The 18,392-nt window shown below is 32.0% G+C and overlaps 8 protein-coding genes across 8 annotated transcripts; 3 read left to right on the top strand and 5 right to left on the bottom strand.

The window, feature by feature from the left end:
* Positions 1 to 312: 312 nt before the first annotated feature.
* Positions 313 to 6,295, bottom strand: ASCRUDRAFT_9916 (uncharacterized protein; the record flags this gene model as incomplete). Its single annotated transcript, XM_020195272.1, has 2 exons — positions 313 to 360; positions 1,562 to 6,295. The coding sequence occupies 2 exons, from the start codon at positions 6,293 to 6,295 to the stop codon at positions 313 to 315; spliced, it is 4,782 nt and encodes a 1,593-aa protein (XP_020045148.1).
* Positions 6,296 to 6,565: 270 nt separating this feature from the next.
* Positions 6,566 to 6,890, bottom strand: ASCRUDRAFT_117060 (uncharacterized protein). Its single transcript, XM_020188848.1, has one exon. The coding sequence runs from the start codon at positions 6,824 to 6,826 to the stop codon at positions 6,629 to 6,631; it is 198 nt and encodes a 65-aa protein (XP_020045147.1). The 5' UTR covers positions 6,827 to 6,890; the 3' UTR covers positions 6,566 to 6,628.
* Positions 6,891 to 7,015: 125 nt separating this feature from the next.
* Positions 7,016 to 8,308, top strand: HCH1 (Hch1p). The gene is made up of 2 exons (XM_020193920.1): positions 7,016 to 7,258; positions 7,406 to 8,308. The coding sequence occupies exons 1-2, from the start codon at positions 7,233 to 7,235 to the stop codon at positions 7,986 to 7,988; spliced, it is 609 nt and encodes a 202-aa protein (XP_020045146.1). The 5' UTR covers positions 7,016 to 7,232; the 3' UTR covers positions 7,989 to 8,308.
* A 106-nt stretch (positions 8,309 to 8,414) lies between these two features.
* Positions 8,415 to 11,102, top strand: ASCRUDRAFT_77569 (uncharacterized protein). Its single transcript, XM_020193919.1, has one exon. It carries the CDS (start codon positions 8,749 to 8,751, stop codon positions 10,981 to 10,983), a length of 2,235 nt encoding a protein of 744 aa, XP_020045145.1. The 5' UTR covers positions 8,415 to 8,748; the 3' UTR covers positions 10,984 to 11,102.
* A 282-nt stretch (positions 11,103 to 11,384) lies between these two features.
* Positions 11,385 to 13,148, bottom strand: VPS51 (Vps51p). Its single transcript, XM_020193918.1, has one exon. The coding sequence runs from the start codon at positions 13,093 to 13,095 to the stop codon at positions 11,740 to 11,742; it is 1,356 nt and encodes a 451-aa protein (XP_020045144.1). The 5' UTR covers positions 13,096 to 13,148; the 3' UTR covers positions 11,385 to 11,739.
* A 68-nt stretch (positions 13,149 to 13,216) lies between these two features.
* On the bottom strand, positions 13,217 to 14,406 carry FSF1 (Fsf1p). Its single transcript, XM_020193917.1, has one exon. It carries the CDS (start codon positions 14,321 to 14,323, stop codon positions 13,337 to 13,339), a length of 987 nt encoding a protein of 328 aa, XP_020045143.1. The 5' UTR covers positions 14,324 to 14,406; the 3' UTR covers positions 13,217 to 13,336.
* Positions 14,407 to 14,747: 341 nt separating this feature from the next.
* On the bottom strand, positions 14,748 to 16,103 carry ASCRUDRAFT_77566 (uncharacterized protein). Its single transcript, XM_020193916.1, has one exon. It carries the CDS (start codon positions 16,005 to 16,007, stop codon positions 15,132 to 15,134), a length of 876 nt encoding a protein of 291 aa, XP_020045142.1. The 5' UTR covers positions 16,008 to 16,103; the 3' UTR covers positions 14,748 to 15,131.
* Positions 16,104 to 16,426: 323 nt separating this feature from the next.
* On the top strand, positions 16,427 to 17,506 carry RAM2 (bifunctional protein farnesyltransferase/protein geranylgeranyltransferase; the record flags this gene model as incomplete). The annotated part of the gene is made up of 3 exons (XM_020190879.1): positions 16,427 to 16,651; positions 16,715 to 17,291; positions 17,334 to 17,506. 3 exons carry the CDS (start codon positions 16,427 to 16,429, stop codon positions 17,504 to 17,506), a joined length of 975 nt encoding a protein of 324 aa, XP_020045141.1.
* Positions 17,507 to 18,392: the final 886 nt, after the last annotated feature.

Genomic DNA, 18,392 nt, shown 5'->3' with positions numbered 1-18,392 from the left:
ACAAAGATAAAACAGATAAAACAGTTAGAGCAGTTAGAATAGTTGGAGCAGTTAGAATAGTTGGAAGAGATGAAAATATAATAAACGAGAATAGATATAGTATATTAATAATAGGGATACAAAACAATAGTCGAAGAAGAAATAAGACAAGATTAAAAGAACAACAATGTTTAAAAAAAAAATATAAAAAAAAAACAATCAAGAAAGATTTATCTGTTTTTATATAACAATGAACTGTTCTGAATTTTAGGTAATTACGATTGTTTACCAAACAAGCGTAAAAGTAGGTTTGTTGTGATTAATAATTATTTGCTATGAGTTATAGGCTTTGGTGTAGTTGATATGATCTGGTATTAGAGGCTCAAATTACTTGTATGTGGCAAGTCAGTATAATAGTGATCTGAGTAAGATAGCAGTGGGAGAGTAGGGAGACAATATATTTATACTATAGTTGCACGACAGTAGCACAGTAGTAGTGTTATACGAATGTTATAGTAGCAATATAAGTATAGTACAATATAGTTGTAATATATATATATGATGGATAGATAAGTGGAGGTTGAATAGTTGGTTGCTGTGTAAAAGTTGATGGACAAGTAGTTGTGAAATTTTTTACAGTGCTCTCTTTTTCAGCCTTGCTGATTAGAACTGATTATATTGGCTGTAAGTTAATATTATTATAAGTTAGCAGCGAGTATTTCCTAGTTTTCTAACACACTGGGAATTAGAACAGTTTGATAAAAGGTGTTTTGTATTTAATTACGTGACTCAAAAGTAGATTGTTGAATTAGGCTGTTAATCCACATAATTGAAGTTAGAAAGTCTTGAAAATATCGCTATCCTGTTTTTCAGCAGTTCTATTACTTGAATATCATCTTGTTGTGCGTTTCACCATTGACCTGTTTTTGGAATTTTAAATTTTGATATTAGCATAGTATTATATTTTTGTATATTGCAATTTAAAGTAGGAAAAAATTTTATTTTCCTTTGGCCAAAAAGGATGGTTTGCCAAATTTAAAAGGTTGGGCCCAATTGGGAAATTCGCACGGTCAGATTTTCGCGCGAAGCCGGTTTTCTCTCCGCGAAGCAGCACCAACGACGGCCAGCGCGGGTAGTTGCCCGAAATGGCGGCAGATACCCCATGCGTGGTCTCATATAGACCACGAGCGCTCTGCAGCGGCACGATCAGACACGCAGGGTTATGCATATAGGCAGTTCCTGGTAGACCCGTGGTTCTGGACACTGCAGCACCTGTGTCCTGTGCGTGGACTGCGTGCAACGTGCGTGCTATGCGGCGCGCATCGCACCCACTGGGGTGGTTTGGGGCTGTCTCTGATCCGGCTCTGATTTTCATATATTTTGTGCACTTCCGCATTGGGACAACTGGAATTGGGTTGCTTTTTGCTTTGGCTCAGGGCCTGGAACACAGACCCAAGAGCTCGTTGCTTTGCAGCCAGAGCCTGTGGAACCTCGAATTGGAATCTTTGAGAAGTGCTGTGGGTGCTCCAGTCTCGATGACCTGCCCTTGTTCCAACACCATCACTTTGTTGCACTCCATCACCCTCTTCAAGCGATGAGCAATGGTGATCACTGTGCAGTTTTGGAACACTGAGTTCTGAAGAATTCCATCGATTTGCTGCTCGATGGAAGAGTCAATTGACAGTGTTGCTTCGTCGAATATAACGATTTGGGGTTTTTTCTTCAACCTTAATATTCTCAAGAAACTAAGAAATTGCTTTTCTCCATTCGATAATCGGATCTTCTCATTTTCCAACTCTCTTTCCCATGTATATGTATTGCTCAGCTTGAACCTATTCTTTTTTAAAAATTCTGTCAATTCAATTGCACTGCTTTTGCTGCCTGGATCAAGAAATTCTTTAATGCTCATCCCCTTGATGAAATTGGAATCTTGTGGAATAATTTGAATATTTTCCCTCAACCTTTTCATTCCAATATCTTTAATGCTCCTCTTATCAATTAGTATATCCCCATTTTCAATCTCTTTAAATCTAAACAAACAATTCACCAAACTAGACTTCCCACTTCCTGTTCTACCAACGATTCCAATTTTCTCGTTCTTATCAATCTTAAAACTCAAGTTTTTCAACACGTATTCCCCATTTTTGTCATATCTCATTGAAATGTTTTGAAATTCAATTTCTCCATCTATTGGCCAACATTCACTAACCCCATCTTCATAACAACCATCTTTATAACTAAAATCAATATCCTCATGCTCAACATCTTCAAATTCTTTTAATCTTTCAACTGAATTCATACTCATCTCAACATTGCTATACTGTCGAATAACCCACAACAACCGATCCGTAATACCAATAGAATAATTCAAACATAACACTGCCAAACTCTTGCTAATTTTCTCCTTTTTAATTCCACCCAAAACTAAAAAACAGCTCATCAACATAATAAAACTGCCAATTGTCTCAATTCTAAATGCCAACCATCGATTACAAACCCAAAGATAATAAAAATACCGATTGTTGCTATCATTTTTTTCAAACATCTGCTTGATAAAATATGCCCCCAAGTTGAATGCTCGAATACTAACCACTCCATTCAAACTCTCATTCAACTGTTGGTAGATTGGCGATCTTGTAACTGATTCTTTTTTCTTCAACTCTCTAGACACTCTTAAATAAACCTTCCCAATCTTACAAAACACCACAACAACAACCACAAAAAAAATAATAAATAATGGCAATATACTGCTAATAATAATCAACGAGATTAAACATTCAATTAAACTCATTAAACACGACTCAAAATAAATCGGTAGCTCCTGATCAATCGTCTCAATATCTTTTGAAAACCTATTACTTATTTGTCCTAATGATGTTTTATCGAAAAATTCAATTTTTGCCCTTAATATATTCTTGAAACTTTTCTCAAATAGTCGATTGGATGCCCTTAATCCATAGTTCAAAACAAGATTTAACTTGAAGGTTGAAACAATAGAGTAAAAAATACCAAAAATTGAATAAACTAAAATATAAGTAATCATTAAATGACTTCTTTTACTATCACCATCACCATCACCATCACCATAATCACTCGACCATTTGCTTAACCACCATGTTTGAAAAACACTAACACATTGAGATCCAATAAATAACGCTACTATCCATCCTATAATTCTCAAATTAGAAAAATTTTTCAAATAATAAATAAATAGTGAATAACCAATTTTGCTTGCCCCTATTTCTTCATTCAAACAATTTTCCTCATCAAAATGTTTGGTGATGAATTCTCTTGAAATATTAAGGTTAACCAGATCCCCATCCAGTTCTTCTCTTTTAAAAACTAAATTATTCCTCGATTTTGAGTCTCGATTTATCTCATTATCCTCCTTGATATTCTGCTTCCAGTTTTGTCTTATTGATTTGCTCAACATGTTATTGAATATTGAATAGTTAGTTAAATCCTTTGGTATTCCTTGGGCCTTAACCTCTCCATCCTCCATTACTACACACCAATCAGCTTTGCTTAAAGCCAATTTGGAATTATGTGAAACTAAAATCACTGTTCTATCTTTCAATAAATCATCTTCATTATTATTACACTTTGCATTTTCATTGTATCTGGTTTTCCATTCATGGCAAATTGCATTTTCATAACACCAGTGACTAGTTTCAGCATCAAGTGCACTCATAATATCATCTAATACCAAAAGACTTGATTTAGAATATATTGCTCTTGCTAACGATATTCTTTGTTTCTGACCCCCAGATAATGATCCTCCTTCATCACCAACTATAGTTAAGTCTCCTTTTTTCAACAATTGTATATCTTTAATTAGCCCACAATTATATATCACTTGCTTGTATCTCTTTGAATCAAACCCGGATCCCATTAGTATATTGTTTTTGATTGTATCATTAATTAGCCATGGGTCTTGAGAGCAATAACCAACTATTGAGTTTAATATATTTTCATTAATATCATTAAAAATTGGCAATGAAAAAATCTCACCTTTCTCCAATTTCATTTCTCCTAATAATGCTAATAATAACGATGACTTTCCTGATCCAATCTGTCCAATTATTACATTTAATTTCCCTTTTTGAAAATCTATATTTATATTATCCAACTTAAATCCACTTTCCCACTTTAACGTTGCATTATTGAATCCTATCACTATATCTTTCCTGCAAACATTATTAATTATATTTTTATCACTAAAAAGTTTACTAAACTTATGATTATGATTATCATATATACCATTTTTCGATTTTATTTTATATATCTGCAAGTACTTATCTGTATCTTGCTCATTCATAAATGCAATAATTCGAATTAGACTGGCTCTTGCTTGAACTATTGTATTAAACATTTGGCTAAATTGGTCTAAAGGATTCTTTAATAGAAAAAATAAATTCAAGCTTGTAAAAGCAATTGAGAGAGTTAAAACATTGTTCTGCCAAAAGACATAAAAATAAAAAGAAAAAAAGGTGACAATGGTTGGTGTTAAAAAAAACAAAAAGGATGATAAGCAACAAAAGAAGAATTTTCCATTTAATTCTTTTAATTCAAAAGATCGAATTTCTCTAATTTTATTATAATAATTTGATTCCCAACAAAAATATTTAACAATTTTTATATTTGAAAAAATTTGATTCAATTTTGAAAATTTCAAATCAGAAAATTTAAGAAAGTTTTTAGAGTATTTGTTTATTTTTCTTGCAATAATATAATTGATAGGAAATAGTAACATTAAGATTAATGATCCAACAATTGCACTGTAACCCAATATGTTGAACAATAAGAAAACGGCTATTATTATCATCAATGAACAAGATAACCAGCACTGCAAATAACAAGTTACTTCGCTGATTCTATTTGTATCAATGGAGACTAGATTCAGAATTGAGCCATTTTGTGAACCATTGCATTTTTTAATTAATGATTTTGTGTATATCTGGTTTATAATTAAAGTCTTCATATGGACACCAGTTTTTCTTCCAATGTATAAACTATAGTTTGCACAAATTGAATTTGTCAATTTTGCAACAAACATTATCATGATATAAAGTAAAATTGGTTTAATATCATTATTTGAAGATTTATCATAATCCTCAATAAACTGTATGATTTTTCTAAACATTAATGAAGGAATAAAAATTAAAAAAGATTCTAGAATGGCAAAGAAAAATTGCTGGAATAATAAATTTTTCGAGCTAAGTAAAAAATTGAGAATAAAAGAAACAGAAGTAGCATGGTTATTGTCATTTTGAGTAAAAGATAAGTCAAAGAAATTGGAGTTTTTCATAATATTTATTGAATAATCATTAAAATTCAAATCAAAAGTATCATTTGAAAACAGAATATTATTTGTTTTAAAGCCATTTTTTAGGTAAAGTATATCGTTTATCCAGGAATAAGATATTAATTGCCATAAATTGGATAAAGGTTCAGGACAATATTTTAGATAATAGTTTTTAATGAAAATTGGGTAAGCAAAACAACAAATCTTTGAGATCCATAGTGTGAAATTTAAAAAAACAACTATTGGAAATTGGAAAATTTTAAAGTATGTGAAATAAAAGAAAAACGAATGATTGAAATTAGCGTTATTGTTTAATAATTGGAATAAAGAAAATTTAAATTGAAAAAAAGATGGGAAAAGTATTATAGTATAGGAAACGAAAGAAACCAACCAAAGTAATTTATAGCGATTGAAATTATGAATGTAATTTAGATAGTGATTTTGGTTATTTATAAGGGTTGACAGAGAATTATATTTGGAAGATGTAGATATGTTCAAGCGTAAAACAGTGATTGCTAATAAGTACAACCAGAATAACAGATTTATTATGCTATTTATCACAGTATTCAACTTGAATTTAAAAGCAAAATTATTGTTGAGATTGTTATTAATATCAATTTCTGATGGGTTGTTTTTTAAAAATAATAATAAAAGTATTAAAAAATAAAGCTGAGAAATTGCTTGGGACAAAAGAAGTAGGATTTCCAAACATAATTTAAAGTGATCGAGTTTATTTGGATTTATGAATATAAAAAAGGGTTCTTTTTGATTTAGAAAAGCAAAGTTTGAGTTTGAGAAAAATGGATTAAAGTTGATTTTTTTAATTAATAAAAGCTGATTTTGATTATTGTTATTGTTATTGTTATTGTTATTGTTATTGAAATATTTATTATTAAATTTTTTTGTTAGTAGAAATATGAAAGTTAATATAAATGGAAACAAATAGAACAAGTCATCTATGAAGAGATAAGTAAGTTTATTTGAATTGTCAGTATTATTAAATGATTTCATATTTTGAGATAATTGGAGATTAAACAATTGAATTGATTAAATTTTATATAATCATATATATATATATGTATATTTATATATTTATATGAAGGAAATAGTAATGAAACTAAAGGTGTTTTTAAATTAAACTTAGCGCAAACTATAAAATTGAGCCCATTTTTAAGACTATTTTAAATTCTATAAAGAAAGATAAAAAATAAATAATAGTATAAAATGATGATACAATTGACTAATTGAATGAAAATACTGGGAAAAGAAAAGAAAGGAAAGGATTTTAAGTGAGAACAATTGTTATGTGAATAAAGTCCTGTTTATAAGAGATATATGGTGGATTTAAATATGTGAATTTAAATATGCGAATTTTAGTAAAGCAAGAAAGATAGTAAAAATTAGGAGAATATATTCCGGAGAGTCAAAAAACAGAAGAAGGTTCAAACAAGACATTAGAAGCAAAAGCAAAAGCCGACGGGCGGAAGATAAGTTTTGAATGCCGAAAACACCGAGCGGGATTGGACGAATGTGATTGAACATAAGTCATGTGGTTTGGAGCTGTGCGAGTGCCGGCATGATACAGCAATGTAATGTAGACTATTGCGGATCCATATGGCTGGCTTTTTTTCAATTTTTTTGTTTGGATTGATTTGTGGTTTTTCACGTGAACGCCATCTTGTGAAATATTTCAAACCTTCTGGAAAAATCCATTTGATAAGTTCTAAGATTAAAAGAGTATAAATCTTGTATCAAGTTTCAAGATTTCGTGCAGTGATCGTATTATCCGAGATAATATCCTTGACTAGGGTGATTTTGTTGCTGATTGTTGGTTATTATTAGTCACTGATCAATATCGATTGTTATCATTATTATTTTAATAAGATACTAAAAAGGGAACGAAGAAGAAGAAAAAGAAGAAAAAGAAGAAGAAAAAAAAAAAGAGACGATGGTTGTTAATAATCCAAATAATTGGTAAGTAGAGTCTGGTGGTTTATATGGTACCGAATAAGGATTAGTAATTAGTGATGAGTGGATTGTTATTTACGAAATATGGTGACTAAAATAATGGATATGTAAATACTAATTGAATTTTAAAACTATTATTGGTGTTGAATATAGGCATTGGGTTGATAAGAACTGTTTAAATTGGGCTAAAGAGTATCTTGAAAATAATTTGACAACAATTTCCAAAGCCGTAAGTGTTGCAAAGAACAAGAAGGATAGTGGTGATAATAGCGAGATTTTAATCAAGGTTGTTAAGATTAACTCGGTCAGTGGCGATTGCGATGTTGCCCAAAGAAAGGGGAAAACCAAGTGTATTTTTGATTTGAACTTGGAATTCGAGGTAAATGGTGTTTTGCTCAACACCAAGGATGATGCAATAGAGGGCAAAGGGGAGACCCCAGCCGGAAAGGACGCTGAAAAGGAAGGGAAGGAAAGCAGTGAGAAAAGCAGCGAGAAAAGCAATGCCAATGTGTTGTTCAGCAACAAAGTATCATTGCCAGAGTTCTTGCATGACATGCCCCAGGCTGATTACAACTTCATAATCCACAGCTCGACGATAAACAGCGATGAGCCATTGGACATGAACGAGAAATCTGTAATCCGAGCCAACCTCTTGCCATTGGTCACTGCGGAGTTGATGAAGTTCCAGTCTGTGTTGATCGACACCCACTCGAAGGACATTCAGCACTCTTTCTAACCAGCTGTGTCTGCAACTGCAGCTGGTTTCAATCTGTGACAGTCCATTCTCCAGCACAGGCCCAAGAGCGGTTTCTCTAGCTCAACTGTATAGAAATCGCGATAATGCACATGTGTGAAACCACTCTACTGGACGCAACCAGGGTCTTGGATTACTGCGCTCCCATGCACATACCCGTGTATGCACGCCAACGCGTATGGTATAAATAGATCTGGCGTTTCTTTTGGCGTTTCCGCTGTTTTTTGAGAGACATTTCCCTTTTGGGACTGTGAACAGAGATCCGTGATGCGATGAGCCTTCATTCTGGCCGGTGAGCGCGGTATTAAAGGTGGGTCGTAAAGGCAAGCCGTAAACCGTCGCTGATCAGCTCGAACCAGAGCTGTTGTATTTTGCGACATATCATATTTCTGGGTTCGTTCATTGTTCGCCAGCTTCTATAATTATTCTGGAGCCTTTCTCTCTGCTATAATTATTCTCTTCTCTAACTTCTCTGATTGTTCCCTTTTATTCTTTCATACACTTGGCTCACAAGCTTCATATTATCTTCACTTGGTCTTGTTTTTGTTCTTATTCTTACACTTTGGCTATCTTTCGCTTTGCTAATAATCCAATCCTTAATCCTATATATTCTCCTCCTTCATTCAACCTTAACTTTTCTTTACAGATTTATTCGCTTTATCCCACTCCACCCTCTACTATTTCTACTGCTTTTCTCCAGCTAATTTTATTCATTTTATTCCTTTTATTCCTTTTGTTGATCATGAAATCAAAATTCTGGTTTTCCCTACTACTCTCATTAAATCTTATTAATGCTAATGATGCAGACAACTTCAACAATGAAGAGCTTCTCTCCTTACTAAACAGCAACAACAATAACGAAAAGGATACCAATCCTGAAATTATAAATGATCCTTTTGAAACAGATTACCTTTCAGATCCTGATGCTGAATCTGAAGTATACTCATATTTTGGCTGTTACTCTTTGCTCATAAACGACGATTTAATATTAAATAATAAAATCAATATTCCAATACCAAATGACTGTAATAATATCGAAAACAAAGATAAAAATAACAATGAAAATGAAAATGAAAATAATAATGACTATCTAATAGACTGCATATCATCATGCTCTTTAGATGATAATTACAAAAATCTAATTGCAACCAATAATCTAAACCAGTGCTTTTGCAACTTGACCAATCAAAATTTAAATATCAAATATTCTGACAACTATTGCGACAATTCAAATATCATCAACAATAACCAAAATGTCAACAACAATAACCTCAATCTCAACTATTTCTCTATTTATAGTCTACAAGATGATAACAATAACAACAGTAATAACAATAACAATATCAAACTCAATGACTATAAAAACAACCCAGGTAATCCTAACGAAATCTCTCTCTATAATAACAACAATAATGAAAAAACTATCAACGATTTGCTCATCCACCCTCCTATCCAAAAATTCAGATTGGTCAAATACGATGTTGAAGATGGAAATAACTCAACTGATACCACCGAAACTGTCTCTCCAACTAGTTCAAGTATCGATGATTCCACTTCAACAACCCCAACTACTTCAACAACTCCAACTACTTCAACTACTTCAACCACTCCAACCACCTCTACTTCTCCAACTTCAACCACTTCTACCACGTCAACCACTAGTCCAACTCCAACTTCTCTGAACACACCAACAACCAGTTCTTCTGCACTTCCCACTCCTTCAAGTCCACGTCCTTCCCCCTCTATAACTTCTTCCTCATCTTCGTTCGCCTCGTCTTCATCTACTGACTCTGACTCCGATACTGAAACCGAAACCGAAACTGAGACAGATATTGAGACAGAATCCACTGAGTCTGACTCAGATTCCTCTACATCTTCCTCCACATCTTCCTCATCTTCTTCATCATCCTCGTCCTCTTCCTCATCGTTAAGTTCATCGTACTCCATCTCTACACTAGTCTCCTCGACTACAATGGTCACGTCGAGTTCTACCTTTATCAGTATCACAACAACTTCTGCTTCCGAATTCACTGATGTCAATGGTAACGTATTAACCTCTCAAATTGTCATCACAACTGGTATATACTCAGACGTTGTCCTAACTCTAACAACCGATTTCGTCTACTCTTCAACTGTTTTGTTAGTCGCCCAAGGCTCTTCATCCGTTAAAAAATTAAGTGGAGGTGGAATTGCAGGAATCATTGTGGGCTCAATCTCAGGTGTTGCCATTATTGCTGGCTTGATGTTCTTCTACGTGAAAAAGGTCAAAAAGAGAGACGACCAAGAAAAGAAATTAAATCTTGCTACTATCGCTGCTACAATGAACAAAAAGGACGACTCCAGTGATTATCATGGTAACATCAACGGTCTTAGTGGCTCAAATACCAATACCAGATTATACACTGGTGCTGGCGAACAGTTTGACTTTGAAAATCCAACAAACTTGGTCCAAAGACTACCTGTTCACGACGAGATTTACGATAACCCAAATCTAAAGAGCACAACAAGATACAGCAGTTTAATCGGAAGCACAGGTACCAATGATGATTTATCTTCATTAACTTACGTTAATTCCATGCATAACAAATCTGCAAGGCATGGGAGAAACAACAACAGCATTTCAACCAAAAACTCTCAAACAAATTCCTTTTCAAATAATCCAACACCAACTTCAAATTCTCATCCAAATATAAATGGAGCCTATTCACCCCAACAGTATAATCAAAACCCAAACCAAAACCCAAACCAAAACCAAAATGACAATAGATACTCCTTTGTATCCCAGAAATCAGGCGAAATAAAAGTCAACAAACATGTGGCCGACAAAGACACCACTTCAAGAAGAGGCACAGTTGGTGATTTCAGATCAATGTTAGATAATAAATTCCAATTAAAAGTCGCTAACCCCGATAGTATCGAAGAAAGTGATAATGAGGAATCAACCATGATTGGAAAGAATAGGATCCATCCAAAATAATTTCCGATTTCTCAACCATAGCTATAAAAGTATAAAAGTATATACTCGAAAAATCATATGATGAAAGTGAAATACTAATAATATAATATAATACTAATAATACTATTATTAATAAGGACTATAAATGTACTACTATTAACTTTGTTGCTTAAATCAAATAGAAAAATTCAATCAAAGGGATAACGAACAATTAGTTTAATATACAATTATATTTTTTAATTTTTTTTGTTTTTTGTTTGTTTTTATTTTATTTTGTACAATTTCTTTTTTTATTTTTTAAAAATTTTTTTTTCACAGATTTTTTTCTTCTATTTCCAGTAATCGTTTTTTTTCTTTAATTTTGTTCTTAATATGTTTCTTTGTACTGAACTGTTTTTTGTTTTTAATAATTTATTTTTTCTATTTTTCCTATTTTTTGTGAGTTTGATTTTTAATTTTTTTTTTTATTTCACTTCTTCACTCTGGTTTTATCATCAAATTCTTTCAACAGGCATTTTCTTTAATTTTACAATATTTCTGTACTCACATGCGGAATATGCGCGCTTGCATAGAACACACGGACTGCGCATCATCACACCTGAAATTTTCTCTCAGAATTACCACCAATAAGGAAAGGGCACTGATCAGAATCATAGCGATGATGCAGCAAATTTAAAACTAAAACTAAAAGCAGTTGATTGAGAAGGACAACCAGACAAATAGGTAATTAGATAAACAAATAAAGAAACCGATTAAACAAAGCAGCTAAGTGGATACTCAAATGGGCATTTCATCGTCTTTGATCTTGCTTAGTATGTCCTTTAACTGGTCAAGAACGAGCTTTTTCTCAATTTTCTCCATTCGATTATCAATCTTGTTTTGATCAGTGATGTTAATTTTATCGTTTTCTATAATCATGATCAATTTAAACAACTCCTTCTGAAAAAATTTTTTATTGTCGTAACTCTGAAACTGTTTCAAAAAGTTCATTTTCAACAATTCCCAATCATCCTCGTCAAAACTGCCGTTTTTATTACTATTTTTGTTGTTCATATTGTTAGCTTTGCTATTTTTATGACTTTTGTGATTGGTATTACCACTAATGGCATTGTTACTATTTCCAGTATTATTGATAGTGTTCATACCGTTTTTATTCGCTAAATCAATTTTGCTACTATTTGAAAAATTTGATATGATTTTATTACTGCCCATGTTACTATTTTTAATCTGATTAGCCGATGAACTCTTAGCCGGCACTATAAAAGAAGTAGGGTCGTTATTTTGTATCGACAACAAATTAGTGACTTGATTCGATATCTTTAGATTAGGGTCATTAAAGTTGATTGGATCAATATAAACGATATTAGAAAGCTCAAGTGAATTTCGTTTTAAATCTGAAATGCTTTCCCTCAATAGATCCAAATTGTTGATTATATCGTTGGGATCAAGGTTATTTATATCTTTACTGACTGCAAACTTGCTCCTATTTTCCTTACTAGTATTATGATCATCGTTGTTAAAATCATTTGAAGTCTTGATAAAATTCAAACTTGTCACGCTCAAGTTAAAATTAGTAGCATCAGTATTGAACTTGTTAATACTATTGTTGTTGTTTTCATTGTTGTTGTTGACTAAATTTATCAAGAACTTGTTAATTTTAATTAATTCAAAATAGTTATTATAAATGATGTTTTTTATTAGGGATTTAGACATATTGATCTTATAATTCAATTCATTCTCAAACTTAATCAAATCTTTAATTGAAGCATTTTTCAAAATTTCATTCAAATCTTCTTCTTTTTCTAAATCTATGGTTTCTAAATTATTATAATCGATATTAGAGTCAGTGGCACTGGTATTGCTGGCCGAAACTAAATTCTTGTCAACATTGTCTAGTTTTTCTAGGTTATCTATTTTATTTATGTTTGATTTATTATTCTGAGTCTGGTTTAATTTATAAAAATCCTTCAATGCTTTTCTTCTATTTTCATTCAAGCTACTTTTGACTTTGGCTGATTTCTTGTAGGAAATAATATTTGAATTAGAATTGGAAGTGGAAGAAGCTGTTGAAGAGGGAGCATAGCGAGAATTTGAAGAGGCTGATTGAGCAGAAAGACTGTTCCGATTCGACATTTTCTCTTGATTTAAATTGCACTTTAATTGAAATTAATAATTGGTTTTAAAAGTTGTGTCTTTCATGAATCTATTCAATATTCAAATAAATAAAATCTATTGTTCAACTATTACATATGCATCCTAATGGCGGTTTTTACTATCCGTGTTCAGGATATGATAATCCGGGAATATATACGAAAAAGAACAAAAAAAATTTATAATACAACTATTTATTATCTTTTCGTTGGTCTATTTACTGTTACATCCCTCTGTTGAATTGAATGTAGTTGATTGGATTACCATTCCTGTCCTTTAGATTATTGAATCGTTCTTCCAATTTCTTGACACTCAATTCTCTTTTTTGAGGAAAGACAGCCAATGCAAGTGGTAGTACAGTAAAGGAAGTGGCTAGATATAATCCAACATTGGCTAAAGTTGTCATTCCAACTCCTCGTCCCTTTAAGAATCCATTTTGTAGTTTGACTAATATTAATGGAGGAATGACCATTATTGGAGTGGCATTTATAACTCTGGATAAAGCAGTCTCTCCAACAGCATATTTCGCTGCAATTTTGGAAATACCAACCTCTTCATTGTTTTCTTTATTAAATATTGATATACCCTTTCTAAGTTCTTCACCTCTCATTAATACAACGTTAACTATCCCTGCAGAGATCACAGCAGCAAATGGGACCAATCTACCCAATATAGTTTTGGTGTTTTGACTGACGTTCTTCAATCTTGGAACAATCGAATTTAAACCTAAAGCGACTGAACATGAAGCAGAAACAGCTAAGAAATAATTTGTTATCAATTGCTGTGTAGTCAAAGGATGAGATTTGTTGGCATTTGATGTATTTATTGCAACATTTAATGATTGATTAGTGATTTGCCAGAATAATGTGCCAAAAGTCCCAAGATTGGGAGTCAACATCCCAACAGTCACAACCAAATTTGATAAAACATAGGAGGACATTCGAAATGGCAAATAAACAACCTCGCCAGTATCTGGGTGTAAAGTCGAGTCTAATATTTTTTTGGCTTTCCATAATTCGGGACTCATTGTTTTAATAATCCCATTTTTATATTGCTGTATCAAATCCCTGGATGCCTTTATATCATTTTTAGTATTCAACAACATAAATGGGTCCGATATTTCTAAGCAGTGTCTAACTCTTCCTGTGTAAGTATTTAAGTCATATCTTGATTCAGGTAGCTCTATAAACCCTTGAACTGAAGACGCCATTTTTAATATTAATTAAAACAAAAAGACGATAGAATAAAATTTATATTCATATAATCATATGAACATATATTGAAAAAAGAAAAAAACAAACTGAAAAAGTTCTCCAAGTTTTATATATAATTATATGATAAGCACGAGATAGAGTTTGATTTAAGACCAAAAAGGGAATTTCAACCAAAAACTGACTCATCAAAACAACTTCAAATAAAAATCTGAAAAATTGACATCCAACATCCACAGTATCGGAAAGCAAACTTGAATTTGCGCAACCGTAAAGGTGGTGTGTTCGAGTTCCGAGGCAGAAGCAAAACCGTTCAGAAGACGGAAAGATTGAAATTGGGATCAAATACCAAAAATACAGCTGCTGGCAATGAGCTTTGCAATTATTTTAAAATTGATTTTGCATTCATAACATCAATTGATTATTACAAAATTTGTATTATTAATCAGGTTTTTGGTCCAATTAATCGTCATCAAAGTTGTTGTTTATTTTAAAAAATGGTTCCTACAAGTTTTCCCGTTGCAAAATGTTTTCTACGTGATTAAGACTGCGAGCTTGCAACCTCAAATTTTAGGTCAACTGTAGATGGAAATTAACAATAGAAACCTCCATTCGTTATTTAGATACGATAGATTATGTAGTTAAAGTATCACATTTGAAAAATATAAGTTGGTTTATATTTGGGCTTTTGAAGTTTGACTAAAATTTTGGTGGACTCTGGCGGAGTACTGTTTGTCATATTTATTTTGAAAAGTACTGTGATTTGGAATATTTTAAATATTTTGAATATTTTCTATAAACTGTTGACTAGAGAACAGTTGAAGTTTTCTCAGGTTCAACTTCAGTAAAGCTGATATCAGTATGGCCCTTATTGAGATCAATTCCACTGAGAATGACTTGAGATGCCAATGGAATCAATATTCGAATGATATCTTTATCCATCATTTCATTGATAACTTCGTCATATTTTTTTTCTCTTTTTTCGATATCTTCTTGGGTCATATCCTTATAATCATACTCTTCATTGCCTGACAACTTGAATTTCCTAAAAAAATCAAAATCGTCACAATCACAAAAATTTTCTATGAGATCATCATCATTTAACTCTTCTTCAAAGTTGTATTCAATTCTTTGTAAGATTGAAAATTTTCTAAAAGAAACACGGTTTTTAAATAAATCGTCTTCATTGTTTAAAATGTAGTTATATATTGGAGATCTAATCTTATAATTATCAATATTTAAATGTTCCTCATCTAATAATTTGATCTCTGAAAACTCCTTTTCAATTTCTTCAATTGATTTTTTCTGATTTTTACTTTTACTTTTATCTTTATTTAATTGAGAATCCAAATACATTTTCAACAAAAATTTATCTCTTCTTTTTCTTTCTAATACTAAATAGGTTAATAATCTGTCATGCATTATACAAGTCTTAGTTTTTTCATCTAAATTGTAGTTGATATTTTCGCAATTATCAACAGAGTTTTTGCAAATTAATCTTTTAATTTCATTTATAGCTGGACTTGAGGAGCTTTTAGAATCTTCATCTCGAAACTTTTTGACACCTTTAAAGAAAAAAATGTTATAATCTAACACATAATCTGGTATTTTGGATAATAATCCAATAGATATCGTGGAGATTTTGCAAAAAGATGGTTCACCTTTAGTAATTGAGCTCTGCATTGTGAATTAGTTTCAAATTGAGTATAATAACAACTTCAGTTTGTATTGTTTTAAGGAATAAGTCCTATATTTGACACTGTTTTACTCTAATTTATCAGCCAATTAGTAAGAGAGCAACAAAAAGTAATACAAAGGAACAGAACAAAGCCATAAAAAAGACGCGTACCCATTTTTCTGGATTTGAATATACACGTGCTTATGCATAAATATGCAATCATAACGCATGCTCTATTTCCAGTACCATGGATCCTCACAATTTCCATTTTAATCAGTGTCAATTGAATGATTTTCTTTTGGGAGAAAGCACAAGATATAAACTGTCGTTTTTGCTATCGTATTGTTACTTCCATTGCTATTTGTTTTTTTCTTTACCAAATATATATACACGTTATTGGGATTATTATTATCATTATTCAAATATGGAGGCCTATAATTACACAGATATCCAATGCCCACCACCAGAATCTTCAGAAATAGAATTATGCAGGATTTTATATTCAGAGGACTATTTGACGAATATGGGATACATGAGAGGTATTATGTCAAAAAATGAGTATTCTGAAAGAGCTTTGGCTTTAACCGAAAAAATTATCAACGTATGTGCTGCTCATTATACTGTTTGGGAATATAGATACAATATTATAGTTTTTCTTAACTACAAATACAATGAAGAACATGGGAAAGATAATGATAACGGCACCGATAAGAAGGATGGTAGCAATCACAATAAGATTATAAAAGATGAATTGATTTGGTCCGAAAATATCATTTTAGAAAACCCTAAAAATTATCAAGTTTGGCATTACAGACAATTGTTAATCATTGAGTTGGTTTCAAAATCTTCAGATGACTATAATGTAGAAAAGGAATTTGAATTAATTGATAAATCTTTGATTGAAGACTCTAAAAATTATCATTCTTGGACATACAGAACTTGGTTAACTAAACATTTCAAGTTGTATAATGACAAAAATCTAAGTTTTATTAATAGTTTGCTAAAAAGTGATATTAGAAACAATTCAGCTTGGAATTTTAGATTTTTTTTACTTGTTAACAACCCTGAAAACTATATCGAACAAGACCGTAAATCAATAATTAATGGATTGGTTTTACAAAAGGAATTGAAGTTTACTGAAAATGCAATTGAATTAGCTCCTCAAAATCAAAGTTCCTGGAACTATTTAATTGGTATCTATGAAAAGTTCAACTTAGACATTAACAATTTGAAAGGTTTAAGTTTGAAATATTCCAATTTTGAAGATGATAAAATTTCTGAACTTGAAAGTAATGAAGCAAATGAAAATGCTCAAGATAATATTGAAGAAGTGCAACCCATCATTTCATCTGTCCACGCTTTGGAATTGTTGGCAAGAATTTACTCGTCTTCAAAGACAACGGTGGATAAAGCCATCCGAGCCTACGACTTGCTTGCCACGAAGTACGATCCTATTAGAGTGAATTACTGGAAATACTTAAGCAGCAGCTTAAATACCACTTAGATACTGTTTGTGCGAACCCACTATTTATTTCCTGGACAATCAACCAATAATCCCTTTTCAAACAACAGAAATGCAAATGCCGATATCCGCGCTTACAAACATGTGCCCGCATCTAAAAACATCTGAGCGCGTTTTAGCACTGCGTCCGTCTGCACGCAAGGACCGTGCTTAACTATGGGGTGGATGTTTGAAATCAGGCAGCACGACGTCATTCGGTGGAAATCCGAGGTAATCCGGTGTCAAAAGTAAACAATAGCCCGTAATTGAACTTGTATTGACCTTGAGCAGCTCTCAACATGACCTTTCGCTGATATTGAACAACAGAGAGTTGAAGAGTAATCTGGGTGATCTGGTTATAGCTAACTGTCTATGAACAAAATAGACAAATAGGGTCTCTTTCAGGATACTGCTCGTTGTCAAGTTATAGAAGAACACTCAGCAAATGTTATTTCGATATTCTTTCGATTCCAATATTAGAAAGATTAAAAAAAGATTAAATATTTCTTACAATTCGCATCTTGTCTCTATAAGTATCAATAGAAGATTCAAATTATTCATTTTATTAGCCATATTCTGTATCATAGTCCTTTCCATAAATTATCTCTATGTTTCAAACGACCAGTCCTACTATAATAACTCTTTGTATATGAAAAATGGGATCGATCAAAAATCCGATCAAAATAACCAAAATCTTGTTAATATAATAGATCTTAAAAACCACATCAATAATAATAATGCTGATAACGATGAAAATGCAGATAGCCTTAGCGATATTAATAATCTAGATACCACAGAAATAACAGCGGATAATCAGGATTCTGTCACACATAATTTTAACATCTTGGTTGGAACTGATAATCATGAAGTGACTGATTTTTCAAATGAA

Source organism: Ascoidea rubescens (genome assembly GCF_001661345.1).
Source record: "Ascoidea rubescens DSM 1968 unplaced genomic scaffold ASCRUscaffold_15, whole genome shotgun sequence".
NCBI lineage: Eukaryota > Fungi > Ascomycota > Saccharomycetes > Ascoideales > Ascoideaceae > Ascoidea > Ascoidea rubescens.
The sequence above is the reverse complement of the archived record's forward strand: the minus strand, read 5'-3'. Positions and strand labels throughout refer to the sequence as shown.